Genomic DNA, 16777 nt, shown 5'->3' on the forward strand with positions numbered 1-16777 from the left:
AAGACAAAAATTCCATGGGCGCTTTTGCAATAGAAAATCTAAAATAAATTATAAACTCCATCTTAAAAGTTATTTTTGATATAAGATATACCTTTTTTGTTGTTTCTTAAAATAATTTATTAAATGTAAGAGCTTATAACATGTTTAAAAATAAATTTAGCCAAATATAATACTCTTACTATTGTTTAGTTAATTTTATAGTCTTAACTTAATCTTGGATTATAAGTTATAACTATGAGCCTAATCAAATATCAAATATCGTAAAAATGATTTTTTGTTTCTCTTTAAAGGTAAGATTTTGAGCGAATAATTTCTTCTATCAAACTTATTTTTTCTTCCTTGAAGTTTATTTTATATTTACATATACCTTAGTGATAATGTATTCTTCTTTTCATAGCTACAATTTAGATATTTTACATTTTTTTTAGAATTTTGTGATGATCTTTAGTTTGATGTAATTTCATAAAAAAAATGTAATTTCAACATGAAATTTTTTTTGGGAACAAACTTAATTGTTTTATTATAAGGACATCTCATGAGAGATAATATTTTGAATCCTATCCGGTAATACAATCAACCAGTAAGACTCATTCTTAGATAATGCAGCAATTTCATGTGCTAACTTATTACCTTCTATCACTATATGTTAGGCTCCAAACAACTCAAAAGAAGCTCCTATGCGCTTTATTTTGGGGTTCAGGGCAGCGTCCTGGAAAAAAAATTTAGGTCCACAAAACATTGCAAAAAATAAGTTTATATTACTAAATTTTAATTAAAATATAATATATATTATAATTATATCATATTTTAATCATCACATAAAATTCTAAATAAATTCAAATTATTCTAATAATGGATTGCACTTAATATTTTGGGGATTCATGGCACGATCTCAAGGCATTGATAAAAAAAATTCAAAAATAAGTAATATTCATAAATTTTATTTAAAATAATACAAGTTTTAAGCATCTTATTTTATATTTTATATTAAATATGATATACTTATCTATAATTTATATAAAATTATAGAGAAGAAACAAAAAAAAAATAATGGGTTAAGACACATTTACAAAAATTTTGGAGGGCAAAAAGTAATATTCAAAAAAATACAATACCAAATACCTAAAAAAAAAAAAAAAATTCTTGGGGGTCAAAAGCACCGCCCCTGGTGACAGTAGCGTCAAAATTAATTTTCACTACACCAGCAACGTGAATTAGATACCCGATCTTTTATTGTTTAAAGTATGACGTTGATGGTGGTAATTATGGTGTGAATTATGCACGAGAATTCTAGCTCGCAATGTACCTCCTCCGTCGACCCTTTTCTTGTGCCTCTCCGCCTTCATATATAGCTCTGGCGTGGTCAGTTCGCTACAAAATGACGGTGAAGAGAACGGGATTCGTATTCCCCCGGAGGAGTTTTGGTGCAACAAATGGAAGAAAGGGAAGAGATGGTATATAGAAGGTTGTGGGTGAAATTGTGTGAGTGAGCTAGGGTTTGTAATGAAAATGGTAAAATATTGTTAATACAATATTAAGGGGTTCTTACTAATTAAAACTAAGATTTATGTGTGAAAAAATGACTAAAATAAATGGTAGTTAGTACAATGTATTTTCCAAACTAGGGTATTGCTCAAATTTTTATGTTTTAGTCAACTATTATATCAAATATATAATAATATTATGTTCAAAATGTGAATTTAGGAGAGGAATTGGAGTTTTTGGAATATTTTTAAAAATTAAAATCAAATTGGAATTTAAGGTATATATTCCAATCCAGTTCCAAAAACCGGCCAATATTACCTAAACCATACAAAACTGTAGATGGAAAATCAACATTTGCTAAATTCAATTATCATATAAATATCAGGATTCATAACATTTTTAATGAAATATAATCATTTAAGTATGTCCAAATGTTGCAAATAATAGCGAAGAGAAATAACGCGAAGAACAAATGACAAGTATATTAAAGTTGATAATTGTGAACGAATAATAAAATGGTCATTGTTCAACTATGACAGCTTTTGTACAGTTTAAACTTTATTAATGTCAACAATGAGCTGGATTTTAAGACACACTAAAATCATGTTTCTTTCTGTTCACTATCACTTTGTTTTGTTCCATCACGATAATTACATAACACAAACTATGAAATCAGCAAGCGGGGATAGCTCAGTTGGGAGAGCGTCAGACTGAAGATCTGAAGGTCGCGTGTTCGATCCACGCTCACCGCAATCTATTTTTTGTATTATCTATTTGCTTCTAATATATATTGGGTATATTACAAATAAATCCATCAATAGGTACTTATTCATAAGTCTACACATGGTCCAGATTTTTGTAAAGCATTAAAATAACCCCTCATACTTTAATATGCTCCAATTTCATCATTAACTTAATTTAACTTCAATTTGACCAATTTTGACCCAAAACATTTTTTTTTTCAAAAACTTTTTTTTCACGCCGGTCTCCGGCGTAGACTTTTCAACTTTTTTTTCTTCCGGATTTTTTCGCCGGAGACCGGCGTTGCCGGATTCCGGCGTTGACTTTTTTGATTTTTTTTTTTCTTCTTTTCTTTTATTCTCTAACTTTTTTTTTTCCGTTTATACAACAATATTGCTGTGATTGACAGTAATATTAACTATATTACTGTTAAACACAGTAAAATTAACTAAACTATAGTTTAACACAGTAATATTGCTATATTAATCTCTAGCACATTAATATTAACGCAACAAAACTCATTATTATTGTGTAATAAAGTACTATTACTATGTTGACCGTTCAACAAATGTAAACATAATAAAAAAAAAAACCAAAAGAATTAATATTACTGTGAGTGACAGTAATATTACTATAACAATAGTAATATTACCGTCAACCACAGTAATATTACAATAATAGACAGTAATATTATTACGTTACTCCGTGAATAACTCAAACAAACAAAAAATCTAAACAAAATAATAATATTGATGTGGTTGACAACAATATTACTATAACAACAGTAATATTACAATAATAGACAGTAATATTATTACGTTACTCCGTGAATAACTCAAACAAAACAAAAACCCAAACAAAATAATAATATTGATGTTGTTGACAGTAATATTATTGTGTTTACAGTTATTTTGCTGTCAACGACAGTAATATAATAAAAAAAAATAATAAAATAAAAAGTAATAATATTACATTAATTTACTGTCAACGGCAGCACAATTACATAAATGTAATGTCAACGGCAGTACAATTACGTTAATTAACTATCATTGACAGTATAATTACGTTAACTTACTGTTAGTGACAGCATAATTACGGTCAACGTTTAGCGGCGGACGTGGAAAAACAAAACAAAACAAACAAACAAAAAAACTTAAAAAAAGACTAAAAAAAGTCAACGCCGGAGACCGCCAGAAACCGGCGAAAAAATCCGGAAGAAAAAAAAAAGCAAAAAAAAAAATAAAAAAAAAAGTCCACGCCGAATACCGGCGAAAAAATCCGAAAGAATTTTTTTTTTTGAAAAGTCAACGCCGGAATCCGGCGGCAAAAAAAATTGTTTTGAAAAAAAAAATTTTTAAAAAAAAATTGGGGTCAAAATTGAATAATTTGTGAAATTTGGGGTCAAATTGAGATTAAATTAAGTTAAGGATGAAATTGGAGCATATTAAATTATGCTAAAAGAAAAGTCAAAATTGAATTTTTGTGGTCAAAATTGGATTTTTGTGGACGGACAAAATTGATAAATTGGGGTTACAATTAAGAATTGGGTATAAATGGTTGAGGGTAATATTGGGATATACATGAATGTTTCCTTTAGTTATAATAAATATTAAATGGGTGAGCTTGTCGGTGAAAGAGATATATCCCCTAAACCTAGAATAATAAACATATTTGGTTGGGGACTTATGCATAAAAACCCCATATATTTATTCCTAGCATTTTCTACTTTCTATAAATCAGTGTGATTTTTTTTTTTTAAATTTGTTTGTAGGGAAATAGATGTTCCTAGCATTTTCTACTTTCTATAAATCAGTGTGATTTTTTTTTTTTAAATTTGTTTGTAGGGAAATAGATGTATTCTAGCAACCGATGAATGGTAAGAGCAACTCCAACAGTCATATGCAAATCTATTATTTACAGTTTTTACAAAATTTGAACTCCAAAACAGAGCTCCAACAATGAAATGGAAAAATGCAAAATTAGGTAAAATCTGGCTTTGGTTTCTCAAAATTGAGAAACCAAAATTAAAATATAACAAATGTGTAAAAATAATAAAATAATAAAATAATCACCAACCATCTATTCCAATCTCTAAATCTACAAAATTCAACCCCCAGCTGGTTTAACTACCAAATTAATTTAATCATAAATAAATTCTAGGTATATCCGTGAAACTACATTTTGTTTTAAAGCCAAAATGTTTTAATTCCAAATAAATTCTTATAAAATAATAGAACTACATGTATGTATCTATTTGAGGTTAAAATTATAAATTGATGAAAGTATTTGTGTGCAGATGGACTAATTCTAAATTTAATTATAAAAATAATAAAATATAATTATTGTGTAAATTATAAACAATGTTGTTGGAGTATATAGTAAAAAGTGGTGTTGTATAACACTGTTCATTTGTTAAATTATAGTTATAGAAAACCGATTTTAAAACAACTGTTGGAGATGGCCTAACGAGTAAAGGGATGCGACGATGTATATGCTCTCGGTGATTGTGCTACTGTAGATCATAAATGTATCATGGTCATTTAATTGAGCTAATAGCAAAGACCCACTGTGTTATTTTTAATTGTTGAAAAAGACTATGTGTTAAAAAAATTAACAAAAACCCCCCTATGTTTTATTTTAAAAAATACAGAGCCCCTTATTTCAAAATTAGTTGTTGACTTACGTGAAATGACTCTAATATCCCTAGTTAGTTTTTAATAATATTTTAATTTTAATAAAACAAAATAAAAGAAAATATAAAATTTATATAAAAAAAATAAAATAAAAAAGGAAAAAGAAAATGGACTATATCTTCTTCCCATCACCCAACCCAACGCCTCAACCCAACCCACCCAACTTTTCATACCACATCCGCTTCCGTGCCACCACATCCGCCGCCGCACCACCACCACTTGAAACCCATTCTTCTCCATTGAACTTTGGGTTATCGAAAATGGTGAATTTCAAGTTTTGGGTTACCAAGAATGGTGAAGTTGAAGGTCAAAATCAAAATTTTTTCTTCCAAATTTTTACATGGAAAATGGGGCTTAAGCTCTGTCCTCTTCCCCTTGTCTTCTTACCTTTTATTTTTTCTGGATTTGCAACAAAACTGAGCTTGAGAATATGGATTCGATTGATGTTTTTTACAGGAAAAAAAAAAATCAGAAAATGGGTCTAGAAAGATGGCCTTTTTGAATATAAGAAGGACCGAATTGAAAATTTTTAAAACTTCAATTTGGTGCTTAAAATTCTAGGGTAAGTCTGTAATTTTTAAGACTTCTAATATGAACTATGAAGGATATTTAGGTCATTTCAGGTCAAAAAACACACCCCCAGTCCCAGACGCACATACGGCGAGTGTAGCGCACGATAACCTGTCAGGGGCCTTTTTGGCTTTGACTAACTTTTGTAGGGGGTCCTTGCTAATTTTTTTAACATAGGGGTGTTTTCGGCAATTAGAGATTTCACAGGGGTAGGTTTTGCAAAAAACCCTAATTTAATTAGCTACGCTGCTAGCCTACATTAAAGTTCATCGCACCATTTTAATATTCTACACTTGATATTCATTCCGTTTGATGTAACAATTCTCGAAAATAAGTGCATTTTCATGGTGATGATTGGTTTATTTTTCGTTCAGGAAGATATATCGGAAATATTTAAAGCTGCTGAAAAAGACAATTCAGGAACGTTAACGACGAAAGAATTTCAAGATGTGATAGAAGATACTGTAATTAGGAAGATATGCACGGTAAAGATCGATAAACAGACCAAGAGCAATGAAATCTCTCTCTCTCTCTCTCTCTCTCTCTCTCTCTCTCTCTCTCTCTCTCTCTCTCTCTCTCTCTCTCTCTCTCTCTCTCTCTCTCTCTCTCTCTCTCTCTCTCTCTCTCTCTCTCTCTCTCTCTCTCTCTCCCTCTCCCCCACACACACTGCATATATATAAGACAATGGTAGATGCATAAGGCAATTTGAAAAGATGAATGCTTTAATCAATTTCCCTTTGTCAATTAACGAAAAACGCAGCACAAAATTGACGAATTCACAATTTCCACTTGCAATAATATCATCATCCACCATCACAAGGCATAGAAAAAAACAATTTCGATAGTAAAAAGATCCAACTTTCTTACATACAAAAAGCACGAGTATGCTCGTTGGCCACAGTCTCAACATATTAAAAAAACCACATACAGAAAAGAAAAAAAAAACCCGAGCTAAATCCACTTACTTATTCGAGCTTTCACAACAAAAGTAGCAGCTTCTATATACTAACTACATTACTCAACACAGAAGCAAAAACAACCCCGCTCGCAAATGCGTCATCAAGAATCGATGATGAACGGGAATTTATTCTTCGTCTTCGTCTTCCCCTTCCCCGTAGAAGCTAAGTGCTTGACAAACCGATGCAATGTCCGTTTCCTCGTCACTCCCAAAAAACGACTTCTTTCCAATCAACTCGACCACCTTTTTAGCTGGCCCGGAGTCCCTTGGGCTCTCGTTCTTGCACCGACCAATCCTAATCCTCGGAAGCAATTCCGGCAAATAATCCGCCTCAACCGCACTAGTACTACCATGAACCACAATCTCACTTGGATTAATCTCCCACCGTTTCTTCACACGGCTTTCCGTGCCTAAATTGATCTTCTTCTCGTTCGCATCATCACCCGATAAAGACCGTTTCTTTTCGTCTCTCTTGCCCTGTTCCAAATCATTCTCCGGCAAAGACCTCTTTCTCATTACTACCGATGCACTCTGATTACCGTTAGTTGTCGTTGTACTCTGATTGTACCTGCTGGACACAACTCTCCCCGGCCTTATTAACGGCTTCTTATTAGTAGGTGGGACCGACTTTTCCCCATCTTTGAACAATTTCTTGGGATGAATCGAGCTGATAACCGCATCTTCTTTCTTCAGATTCTTTCTCGATGAAATTGTGGTTACAGCCTGCCTTGAAGGAGTCTTTGCTGCGAGTTTTCTCGATTTGGGACTTAAGCTACACCTCTCCTTCCGCAGCACCGCTTTCTCTTCGTCAATCTCTTGCAACTTGAAGAAACAAGATTTTCTTCTACTCTGAAGAGGGGTGGTTTTGATCATCGTATCTTGCCTCGATTTCGTCGCTCCGAAAATCTCGGTGGGCCCCATACTCATCCCTCTTCGCCCGCCGCCCCCGGCAGAAAGAATCTCGGCGGGCCCTAAACTGATTCCCCTTCTCTGAACCTTTGTTCTTGCACTACTCAAACATGGAACTGAAATCTCTTCATTCTTAGCACTCTGTTTCTGCTCCATAAACTTCGCCTGCACAACTCTCCCTCCTCTCTTTTCGACGGCTTTTACGGTCCTCTCGATTTTCTCGAGCCTCAGAGCCTCCAATCTTGAACTCAATCTACAAATTTCAGACTCAACCTCTTCGATCTCTTCATCAATTTTCTTCTCATCCCTAATTTTCAACTTCAAAACTACATCTTCATCAACAAGACACTTTTTAATCCTCGATTTCTCGACAGCCCGATCTGCGTTGACCGGCTTGAACGGCGTTGTGGTTGAAGACTTGTTGAGAGAAGAAGAAACAGACGAAACCTGATTCCCCAGAACATCATTCCGATTCTCTTTATCGGAAACGGAATCGAACGACGATTTAGGGTTTGCGAAGACCGACTTCAACGAACCCCAAGATTGCCTACTCCCCGTCAAATCTTCAGAGATTCCTCCGTTATCGAAAGCGGCGTTGTTCCATATCTGAACATCTGCGGAAGAAGAATCCATGGCTTCTGGAAACTGCACCACACTCATTTTTTTCTCTCTCTAACTGGTTCGAATTATCTCAGTGAAAGAAGAAATTTCAGTAATCGATGATCGGAAATACAGAGAATGGGGGATGAATTTTGGATTGGAATATTTGATTTTGATTTAGGTTCGATGATTGAAAATATAGAGAAAGGGGGAAGAACTGTATTAGGGAAATTTTTTTGATTGGTTGAATTTTTCGACCGTTGGGGGAACAGATAAACGTTATGGAAACAATCCGCTCCATCGTGGCCGTTGGCTCACTAAACGGCTATTACACACGCTCCGATTTTTAAAGGCTTAATTAATCCCACTTTGCACCCTTGAAATATAGCATTTCAACACTTTGCGCCCATTAAACAAATTAATATCACTTTGCACCCTCAAAATACAATAAATGATGGCTAATGCACCCCAAATGATTTTTTTAACTTTTTTAAAGCTAGAAAAGGTAATTTAATAATTTTAGTGGTATTATATTTTGAAATACATCTCATGAACATATTTCAAAATTATAATTTTTTTTCAGGAAAAAATATTTTACAAAAAAAATGCTTCCACTGTTTTGTTATTAAGTAAATTTAAAACTATATTTATTCCAAATTTGTATGACTAATAAATCCACAAATTACAATAAAAGATCCATCGATCGGATATCTAGTGATAAAAGATTATTTTATTTTATTTTATTTTGTAAAAAAATATAGTTTTTTCGATAATTCGATGTGATTTTTATTTTTCGCATTTTGTGCGCTTGAAATTAGGGTGGGATTGAAGAAAATAACAATTTAATCGGTATTTTGCATCATGGAAAAAAAAGTAATATAAAATGAAATTTCTTTTATTATTCAATTCAAGGTGGATTGTGAATAATTTATTATATTTTGTGGGTGTAATGTGCTATTATTAGTTTTCAAGGGTACAAAATGCCAAACGACTCCATTTCAATGTGCAAAGTGGAATTAAGCCGATTTTAAAAGGTTTAATCTTGGAATCGACCTCGAGGAGCTAGCATGCCTTACAATTTACATTGTTCTCCAGGCAAATTGATATTTTAGAATAAAAATTAATTAAAAAGCTGATTTAACATCACTTAGGTTTAGCCTAAGTGGCATTAGTAGAGTCAGAATTTTCAATGTGATGGATCGAACGTATTAATAATATTATGAAGGGAGGCCGTTAATACTACGGTACACAATATTTTTATATTATTTTTTATAAATTAATAGAGATTTGAGAAGTGCTAGAGGGGCCATGACCTCCCTTGATCTTGCGTCACTTCTACGTGGTATTTTTCCCCACTTTAGGTGTGTGCGGGTGTGGTAATGAGCATTTATAAAGCCATGTAATAATAATAATAATAATAATAATAATAATAATAATAATAATAATAATAATAATAATAATAATAATAATAATAATAATAATAATAATAATAATAATAAGAGTAAACTGCAAATACTACCCCTGTGTAATTTCGAAATAGCAAAAACCCCCCTGTGATAAATAAACTAGCAAAAACCTCCCCTGTAAAATTATTTAAATAGCAAAAACCCCCCTATGGAACTATTTGAGGGTTGACTTGATATAAAAAGACACAAATACCCCTGGAGTCTTGCAATTAATAAATTCTTATATTTTATAAATATTTTAATTATTTTATTTAAAAAATAATCAATTTAGTTGTTTACTTTTTTTTTTTTAATTTCTAAACAAACAAATTAAAAAGAATAAATATACATATAATATGTATATTTATTTTGAGGGACAATTTTGTCATTTCAAGTCTAAAAAATCAGCTAGGGGGGGATTCTGCCTTTGACTAAATTTCACAGGGGGGTTTTTGCTAGTTTATTTATCACAGGGGGGTTTTCGCTATTTCGAGATAACACAGGGGTAGTATTTGCAGTTTACTCATAATAATAATAATAATAATAATAATAATAATAATAATAATAATAATAATAATAATAATAATAATAATAATAATAAAAAAGTAAATGGATTTTAATAAATAAATGATTTGTAGGTAGATTGAACATTATATATATTATTAATTATTGTAGGTTTATATGTTAATTGGCATAATTTTGTATTTCATAATTCTAAAAGTATATGATTTTGTAGCTACTATGGAAGTCGTAAACATTTGATTAGAAAATTGCACGTTAGATACATTTCTTTCATTATAATATTGAATCATAAGAAAACAATATTGAACATATATATGAATACTATAATAATTTTGGAACATTTAATTTTATGTTTGAAACTCATTTTTTTCTGCAAGAAGTCAGAAATATTTATTTGAATAAATTCTTTTGTGACTGTAAAAGAAAATGGATATACAAAAAGAAGATCAGAATATATACGTTTAATAAATCCGAAAAGAATTTTTAGGTAATATTTGTTTTATGTTTAAGTAAAACCGAACCGTTAAATAAACCCGTAATCCAACGACTATTTTGGTTCCATGAGATTAACAACTCATTGACCTGATTAACTGCATATTGACCATTGACTAGCTCTAATCGAAGGTTGAGTCGAACCGAAATTGAGCTACGTACTGTTCTCTTCGATTGCTGATTTTCGATGCCTACCCGCTGCATGGAATATTATCCAATATTATCCCTTATGCCCACCATTACTCAAACATCGTAGAACAAACGGGTTTAGTAGACTACAACATTAGTACAATAAACTTTTAAATTATTATTTCAGTGTTTTGCTCATAAATCTCTCATCTGAACTCCAAATGAGTTTAGTCAAATTTTATTTGAAATCCAAAAAAATTATGTTTTGATGTTTAGAGCTTCAATTCTAACATGGACAAAACTAATCAATTTAGTAACTTATAAAAAAATCAGTACATGAAACTATTTCAATTTTCGTTTCACTGTCATTGTTCGTTGTTTTCCGTACTCTCTCATCCAAATTTTAAATTCATCGATTCATATTGCATTAGAAAAATAACAAAAAAAGTCTATAACTTTTATGTTTTGATTGTATTGAGATTCAGATCCAAGCATGGACAAAGTAGGTAAGTTTAGTGAAGTAAAAAAATATTCTAGCACATATATGGTCATGGTGTAGAATCTACACCCTCAAGATCTCCTTCCAAGTCCGACATCCTTGACCGCCAGAAAACCCATCGAAAGCTGGTCTTTAGCCGGAGAAGATGAATTCGACGAACGGATAGTATACATTTAAATAGACATAGAGAGAGTTTGGAAGAGAGTATAGAAGTGTTATTGACGATTATTGAAATCGTGTTTGTAATTGGGTCTTTACATTTATTTATACAGACAATTGTGTGTGGCTATTTCCTAGAGACGTGCTATTTTCACGCTCAAAACATCTTATTTCACAACCAAATTAAATATATTTTATATTTTACCCATATTATGAATAATTCATAAATTGTCCACCACCAAACTAATTAGGATATTCACAAAAAAACTCTACCATTTTCCACAATAATATTTACAATCCCATCTCTACCTTAAGTGAATGATACCTTCGTCAGAGAAAAACACCCGAACGTCAAAAGAGCAAGAATTCACGTTCTTGAAAAAAATAAATTAAGAGCACTCTTGTAGAAAAAAAAACCAGAGATTTTTGGTGTATTAAAATTTGAAAAATAGGTTACTTTTCATTCATCACAATTTGCCCAGAAACTGTTCAAATTGGACGATTATTAGAATTTTGTTTTTACCCTTTTAGGTTTCATTGCAAAAAAGAAAAAAAAAAAAAAAAAGAAGAGAAGAAGAAGAAGAAGAAAAAAAGCTTAGAATAGAGGAGGATCAAGCGAATATAAAGGTGGGTGGTGATTTATAAATTTGAAGGGTATTTATGATATTGTATATAAATTTGTGGTGAATTAAGATAATTTGGAGGTGGAAATAGCACCACTAATTTCCTTATCTATTTAGAGAAAATATTTCCCAATCTTTATCTTCTATAATTCTCCTTCAGCTCGCTACCTACCCCTTTTATTGTCTGTTGCGAGTTCGGATGAGCTGGCGAGCCCAATAATCGCATATCGCACGGGCATCGTTTATCGAGATAGGTACCAACGAACTTTCTTCCGGTGCGAACTTCTAGAAGTCTCCATGTCGTTGATGCATATTGGGCTCAAGAAATCAATCTTGGCCCACATGCTCTTGTCTTTGTATTGTTTAATAAGCCCAATATCGAGAGTTTCACCCAACCTTACCGAAGTGGCCCCCATCATCTACTCTGCCGTATTCTCAAGTCAACCTAGCGAAATGGTTCACTGGAGAATATAAAAGTTAAGCGATTGTCCAAATTCCTTGAATGTTTTTTACGAATGAATTTTTTCTTACGGAATTATTTTCAAGTGTTTTTGTTTTTGACTCGCTTTCCTGATTTTGGCCAACAACAAATTTTGACTTAGAGCGTCAGCGTGTTTGGACTTCTCATTGGAGCTAGTCTTTTTTACATTTGTTCATGTGCAAAATGTTTTAGCTTCCTTGAGGTGATGGCCAAGGCGAGCCGGGTACAAACATTTTACTTTATTTTCGGGCAAGCGCCCTGAGGTGTTTGAACCCTTGCGAGTAGGTGACGAACTTTTTTTTGTTTTCGAGCAAGAGCTCTGAGGTATTTTAGCCTTAATGATCACCTCCCGAACCTACTACTAGTTATTTTCGAGCAAGGGCTATGAAGTTTTTCAACCTTAGCATGTAGATAGCTGACCTTCTACTTTGGTTCACCTCGCGGACCTACTATTGTTATTTCTGGAGCAAGGGCTACGAGGTTTTTCGATCGTAGCGTATAGGTCGCGGGCCTTCTACTTTTTGGTTTACCTCGCGAGCCTACTACTGTTATTTCCAAAGCAAAGGCTCCGAAGTTTTTCGACCGTAAAGTGTAGGTCTTTGCGGGCCTTCTACTTTGGTTTACCTCGCTGTTGGCCGAAAACCTACACGCAAGTGCACGTATCGTACAAGTAATAAAGTGGATTTTTAAGTCCAAGTATCGATCCCACAGAGAATATTTAATTATCTAATCCTAGACGCTAAATTCTACCAATTATTATCAAGCTCACCCTACACAGTCGACTTTTAGAGAGAATTAACTAAATTAAACTAAAGCAATTAAAAAGACAAAAACAAGAAAGCAATTTAAAACGAAGATTTAATCAAGATAAGCAAGCCTAGGATTTTATTCTTCCCCCTATGTGATTATTACTCCCCCAATTCCTTCAATTATGCAAGCAATTAACCCGGATTATTAACCTGAGATGCTAAAATAATCATAACCCGCTTCCGCATGTATTACGATTCTAATACTCTAGATTCAATTACTATATCCCTATGCAATTAATTCTAGAACACAGCATTAAACACAAATCTCAATAATGGCTACCTAAGAGATTAACTATATTCCTATGTTAATACCACAAAGGCTCTTCTACCACAGTTCTAATTATTAACCCGATCTTCCGATTCATGCGATTAACAATAACATAAAAGCACATAAGTTGATCAAGTTCATGCACTTAATAAAACAAGTAGAAGAAATAATCCGGAATTAAAACTTGCATAAAATCATAGAAAAGGGTTCATAAATCCCACATAGGGTTCCAAATAAAATCCTAGAAATAAAGACTTAGCTACTCGTAATTCTTATGATAAATAAAATAAAATAAATAAATTAAATAAGAAAAACTATGCTTGAATCTTCGTTGATCTTCTTTGCTCTTGAATTTGCGTAAAAAGATGGATCTCCAATTGTGTGCTTGGCTTGGTCTTATATAGGGTGAAGAACTTGGGGAAGAAGGCAGTTTCCTTGTGCAATTAAAATTCCTTTACTGCGCAGCTTCGGAGTCTCGGACGGGGGTCTCACAATTTGCACTAAAACTGGGACGGGGTCCGAGCTTTAAATTTTCAGAATTTTGATATTTTCACTTTTGACCCATATTTTCGCCAAAATTGCAGTTTTAACCCCATACTTTTCCAATTCTTCAATTTGTACCTAAAATACAATAAATCAACTTTTTAAGCACCAATTATCGTTAAAACACACCAAAAGCTCAAATAAAAAGATACGATAAAGTGTAAAAATATACACTTAACACACCCCCAAACTTAAACTTTTGCTTGTCCTCAAGCAAAATTTACCAATAAGCAAATAACTCAACCATAACATCTCATCACATAGATCAATGATCAATTTCACGTTTTCAGAACTTTTAATTATGATGACAATTCTTAGGCATTCGCAAGCTCAAAATTCAACAACACTTAGTCACTCACCATTACCAAAAACCACAATTCATACAATTGCTTCAAGCATCCAATATTTGCAAATTAAAGATAGAAAGAATTTATACTTACATGCATATGCTTGACTCCAAATACTCACCAAATTATTCTACTCTACTAATATCGAACATTAAGCTATTGGTATCATTGGGGCTTTGTGGCTTTCAATTGTTAGGCTCTTTGGTTCGAGGTAGGAAATATGGGTATATGTGGCTATTCTTCTTGAATTTAGGTGTTACGCCAAAATTTGAAAGATAGACGTTTGAAACAATGAATTCACCTCTACGGACTTTAATAAACTCGATTCTCAAAAGTTCAAAAGTCCACTTTTGCTTTTGAGACAATAGATCGAGTTTTCAAAAATAATTCAACAACTAGTCCTTATTTCTCCCTTCTAGTCTCTTCTTCTTCTCTTTTTTATATATATATATATATATATATATATATATATATATATATATATATATATATATATATATATATATATATATATATATATATAGAAGCATAGATGTTTGTCTTCTTTTTATTTTTATTTTTTTTTTCTTTTTTTTTTCAAAGAAGAAGAAGGACCTTATAAAAAATTTCGACCGAACTCCAAGGGGTAATTTTTCAAGAATCTCCACCTATTCTACCTTACACATTGGCTAAAAGAAAGAACACCTTTTCTCCGAGGCTCAAATCAAGGTTCTAAGGATAATTTCGATAAAAAGGTCGGCTTGAAAAGCTCAAACGGTTCAAAGAAGGCCCAAATCATATCCCAAATCACTCACTACTTAATACTTCGTATCATAAATTTCCTAAGGTGAGTTCTAAAACCGAACATAGCATGATCTAGCACAAATTAATTCCAAATTTAAAATACAAAAAATTCAACCAAAGCAATGCACAAAATGCGGTTCCTAGCAATAATTCGCTTCTAAGTCCCGTTGAATCGAAAACTAAACAAACATCAAATCCTTATCTAATAAAACAAGCAATTTCATCATCAAACATTGATCATCTCTCATCATCATAAATCATCGATGCATTCGACTCAAGCAAATTTTTTTTTTTTTTTTAAATTCCGGAAAAACGAGAAAAACAATAAAAACGAATAAAACCTAATGCATGCAAACTAAAACAAATAAGCACAAAAATAACATGTTTTTCACCCCAAAACTTAAAATTTTCGTTGCCCTCAACGAAATTAGCACAAAGTTGAAGGATAGAAAACACCTGATTTAGTCTGAGTCGATGTGATCGGGGTGTTCCTCCCTAGCTATCTCATGCTACTCATCATCGGAAAGCTCTCTCGCTCCATCTTCATTCGGAATTGTCGATCGGCACGGGAGATTGAGGCTTCGGGGTCGTCTCGGGCTTGAGGAGCGGCTTTGGAAGAGGAATCGTCGTTTTGGTGGCACTTTTCTTGCCTTTTCCTTTGCCTTTAGAAGATGAAGCTTCACTCGTGCGGCTTCTTTTGTTGGAAAAGAAAGTTGGGAGAGAGGTTGGAATAGATTCGGTGAGAATTGGTTGACAATCGAACTCAAAATTTGGTTGGAGCAAATTATCGAACACCTTGTGGGCGTGCCTTGAAATAGTAGATTTTGAAGATTTTGGTTCGATTCTCTTGCCTCCTTTGTGTGTGGGAGTTTGAGAGAAAGAAAGAGGAGGGTTTAGAAAATAATGGGGGAGAAAATCTAATTTTTTTTTAAAGCTAAAACGCCCCAAAACTAGTCGGACGGCCGTCCCGGGTTTTGTGCTGATTTTCTGACGGCCATCCGACATTTTTTCCTCTTACTGGTTGTGGGACGGCCGTCCCACATTTACACCTATTTTTGGGACGGCCGTTCCATAGACAGAGATGCCAATTTGATCGTTCTGTTTCCCAGACGGCCGTCCGGAATTTTGCTTGCAATTTCGGACGGCCGTCTCGACCCCCTGACCATGTTTTCGACCCTGAAAATTAAAATTCAAATAAATTAATTAGATTGCATGCCTATGACAGTAAAAACGAAACGAAAAATTAAAGAAAACTACGAAAAACAATAAAGCTCGGGTTGCCTCCCGAGAAGCACTAAGTTTAAAGTCTTCAGCCGGACGTTGCTTCTTTAATTTCAAGCAAAAGTGACCGAAGTCACTTGGCAATTGTTAAGTGTATATTTATACACTTAATTGTACCTTTTAATTGGAGCTTTTGGTGTGTTTTAATGATAATTGGTGCTTAAAATGGTTGTTATTTGTATTTTAGGTGCAAATTGAAGAATTGACAACTTATGGGGTGAAAACTGCAAATTCGGAGAAAAAGTGGGCCAAAAGTGAAAAAATCAGATTTCTGAAGAATTGAAGACCGCGCGGCCGTGCGGATTTCAGGCGTAAATCTCACACGGCCGTCCGGATGGTCGAGGTGGCGCAGTGAAGGAAGTTTAATTACACAAGGAAACCCGCCTTATTATATTTTTGCACCCTATTTAAAGGCCAAAAGCACACAATTAGGGATTACC

The 16777-nt window shown here is 33.1% G+C and overlaps 1 protein-coding gene and 1 non-coding gene across 2 annotated transcripts; one reads left to right on the forward strand and one right to left on the reverse strand.

The window, feature by feature from the left end:
* Positions 1 to 2164: 2164 nt before the first annotated feature.
* TRNAF-GAA (transfer RNA phenylalanine (anticodon GAA)) lies at positions 2165 to 2237 on the forward strand. Its single transcript has one exon. It is a non-coding gene; the product is annotated as a tRNA-Phe (tRNA).
* A 4079-nt stretch (positions 2238 to 6316) lies between these two features.
* LOC105970619 (uncharacterized) lies at positions 6317 to 8239 on the reverse strand. The gene has a single exon (XM_012995451.2). It carries the CDS (start codon positions 8014 to 8016, stop codon positions 6574 to 6576), a length of 1443 nt encoding a protein of 480 aa, XP_012850905.2. The 5' UTR covers positions 8017 to 8239; the 3' UTR covers positions 6317 to 6573.
* Between the last annotated feature and the right edge of the window lie 8538 nt (positions 8240 to 16777).

The sequence above is a fragment of the Erythranthe guttata genome, chromosome 8 (genome assembly GCF_056151865.1).
Source record: "Erythranthe guttata isolate IM_541 chromosome 8, IM_541, whole genome shotgun sequence".
Classification (NCBI taxonomy): domain Eukaryota; kingdom Viridiplantae; phylum Streptophyta; class Magnoliopsida; order Lamiales; family Phrymaceae; genus Erythranthe; species Erythranthe guttata.

Excerpts from the sequence above, each read along its gene's own strand:
- LOC105970619 (XM_012995451.2), bottom strand. The coding sequence starts at position 8,016 with ATGAGTGTGGTGCAGTTTCCAGAAGCCATGGATTCTTCTTCCGCAGAT.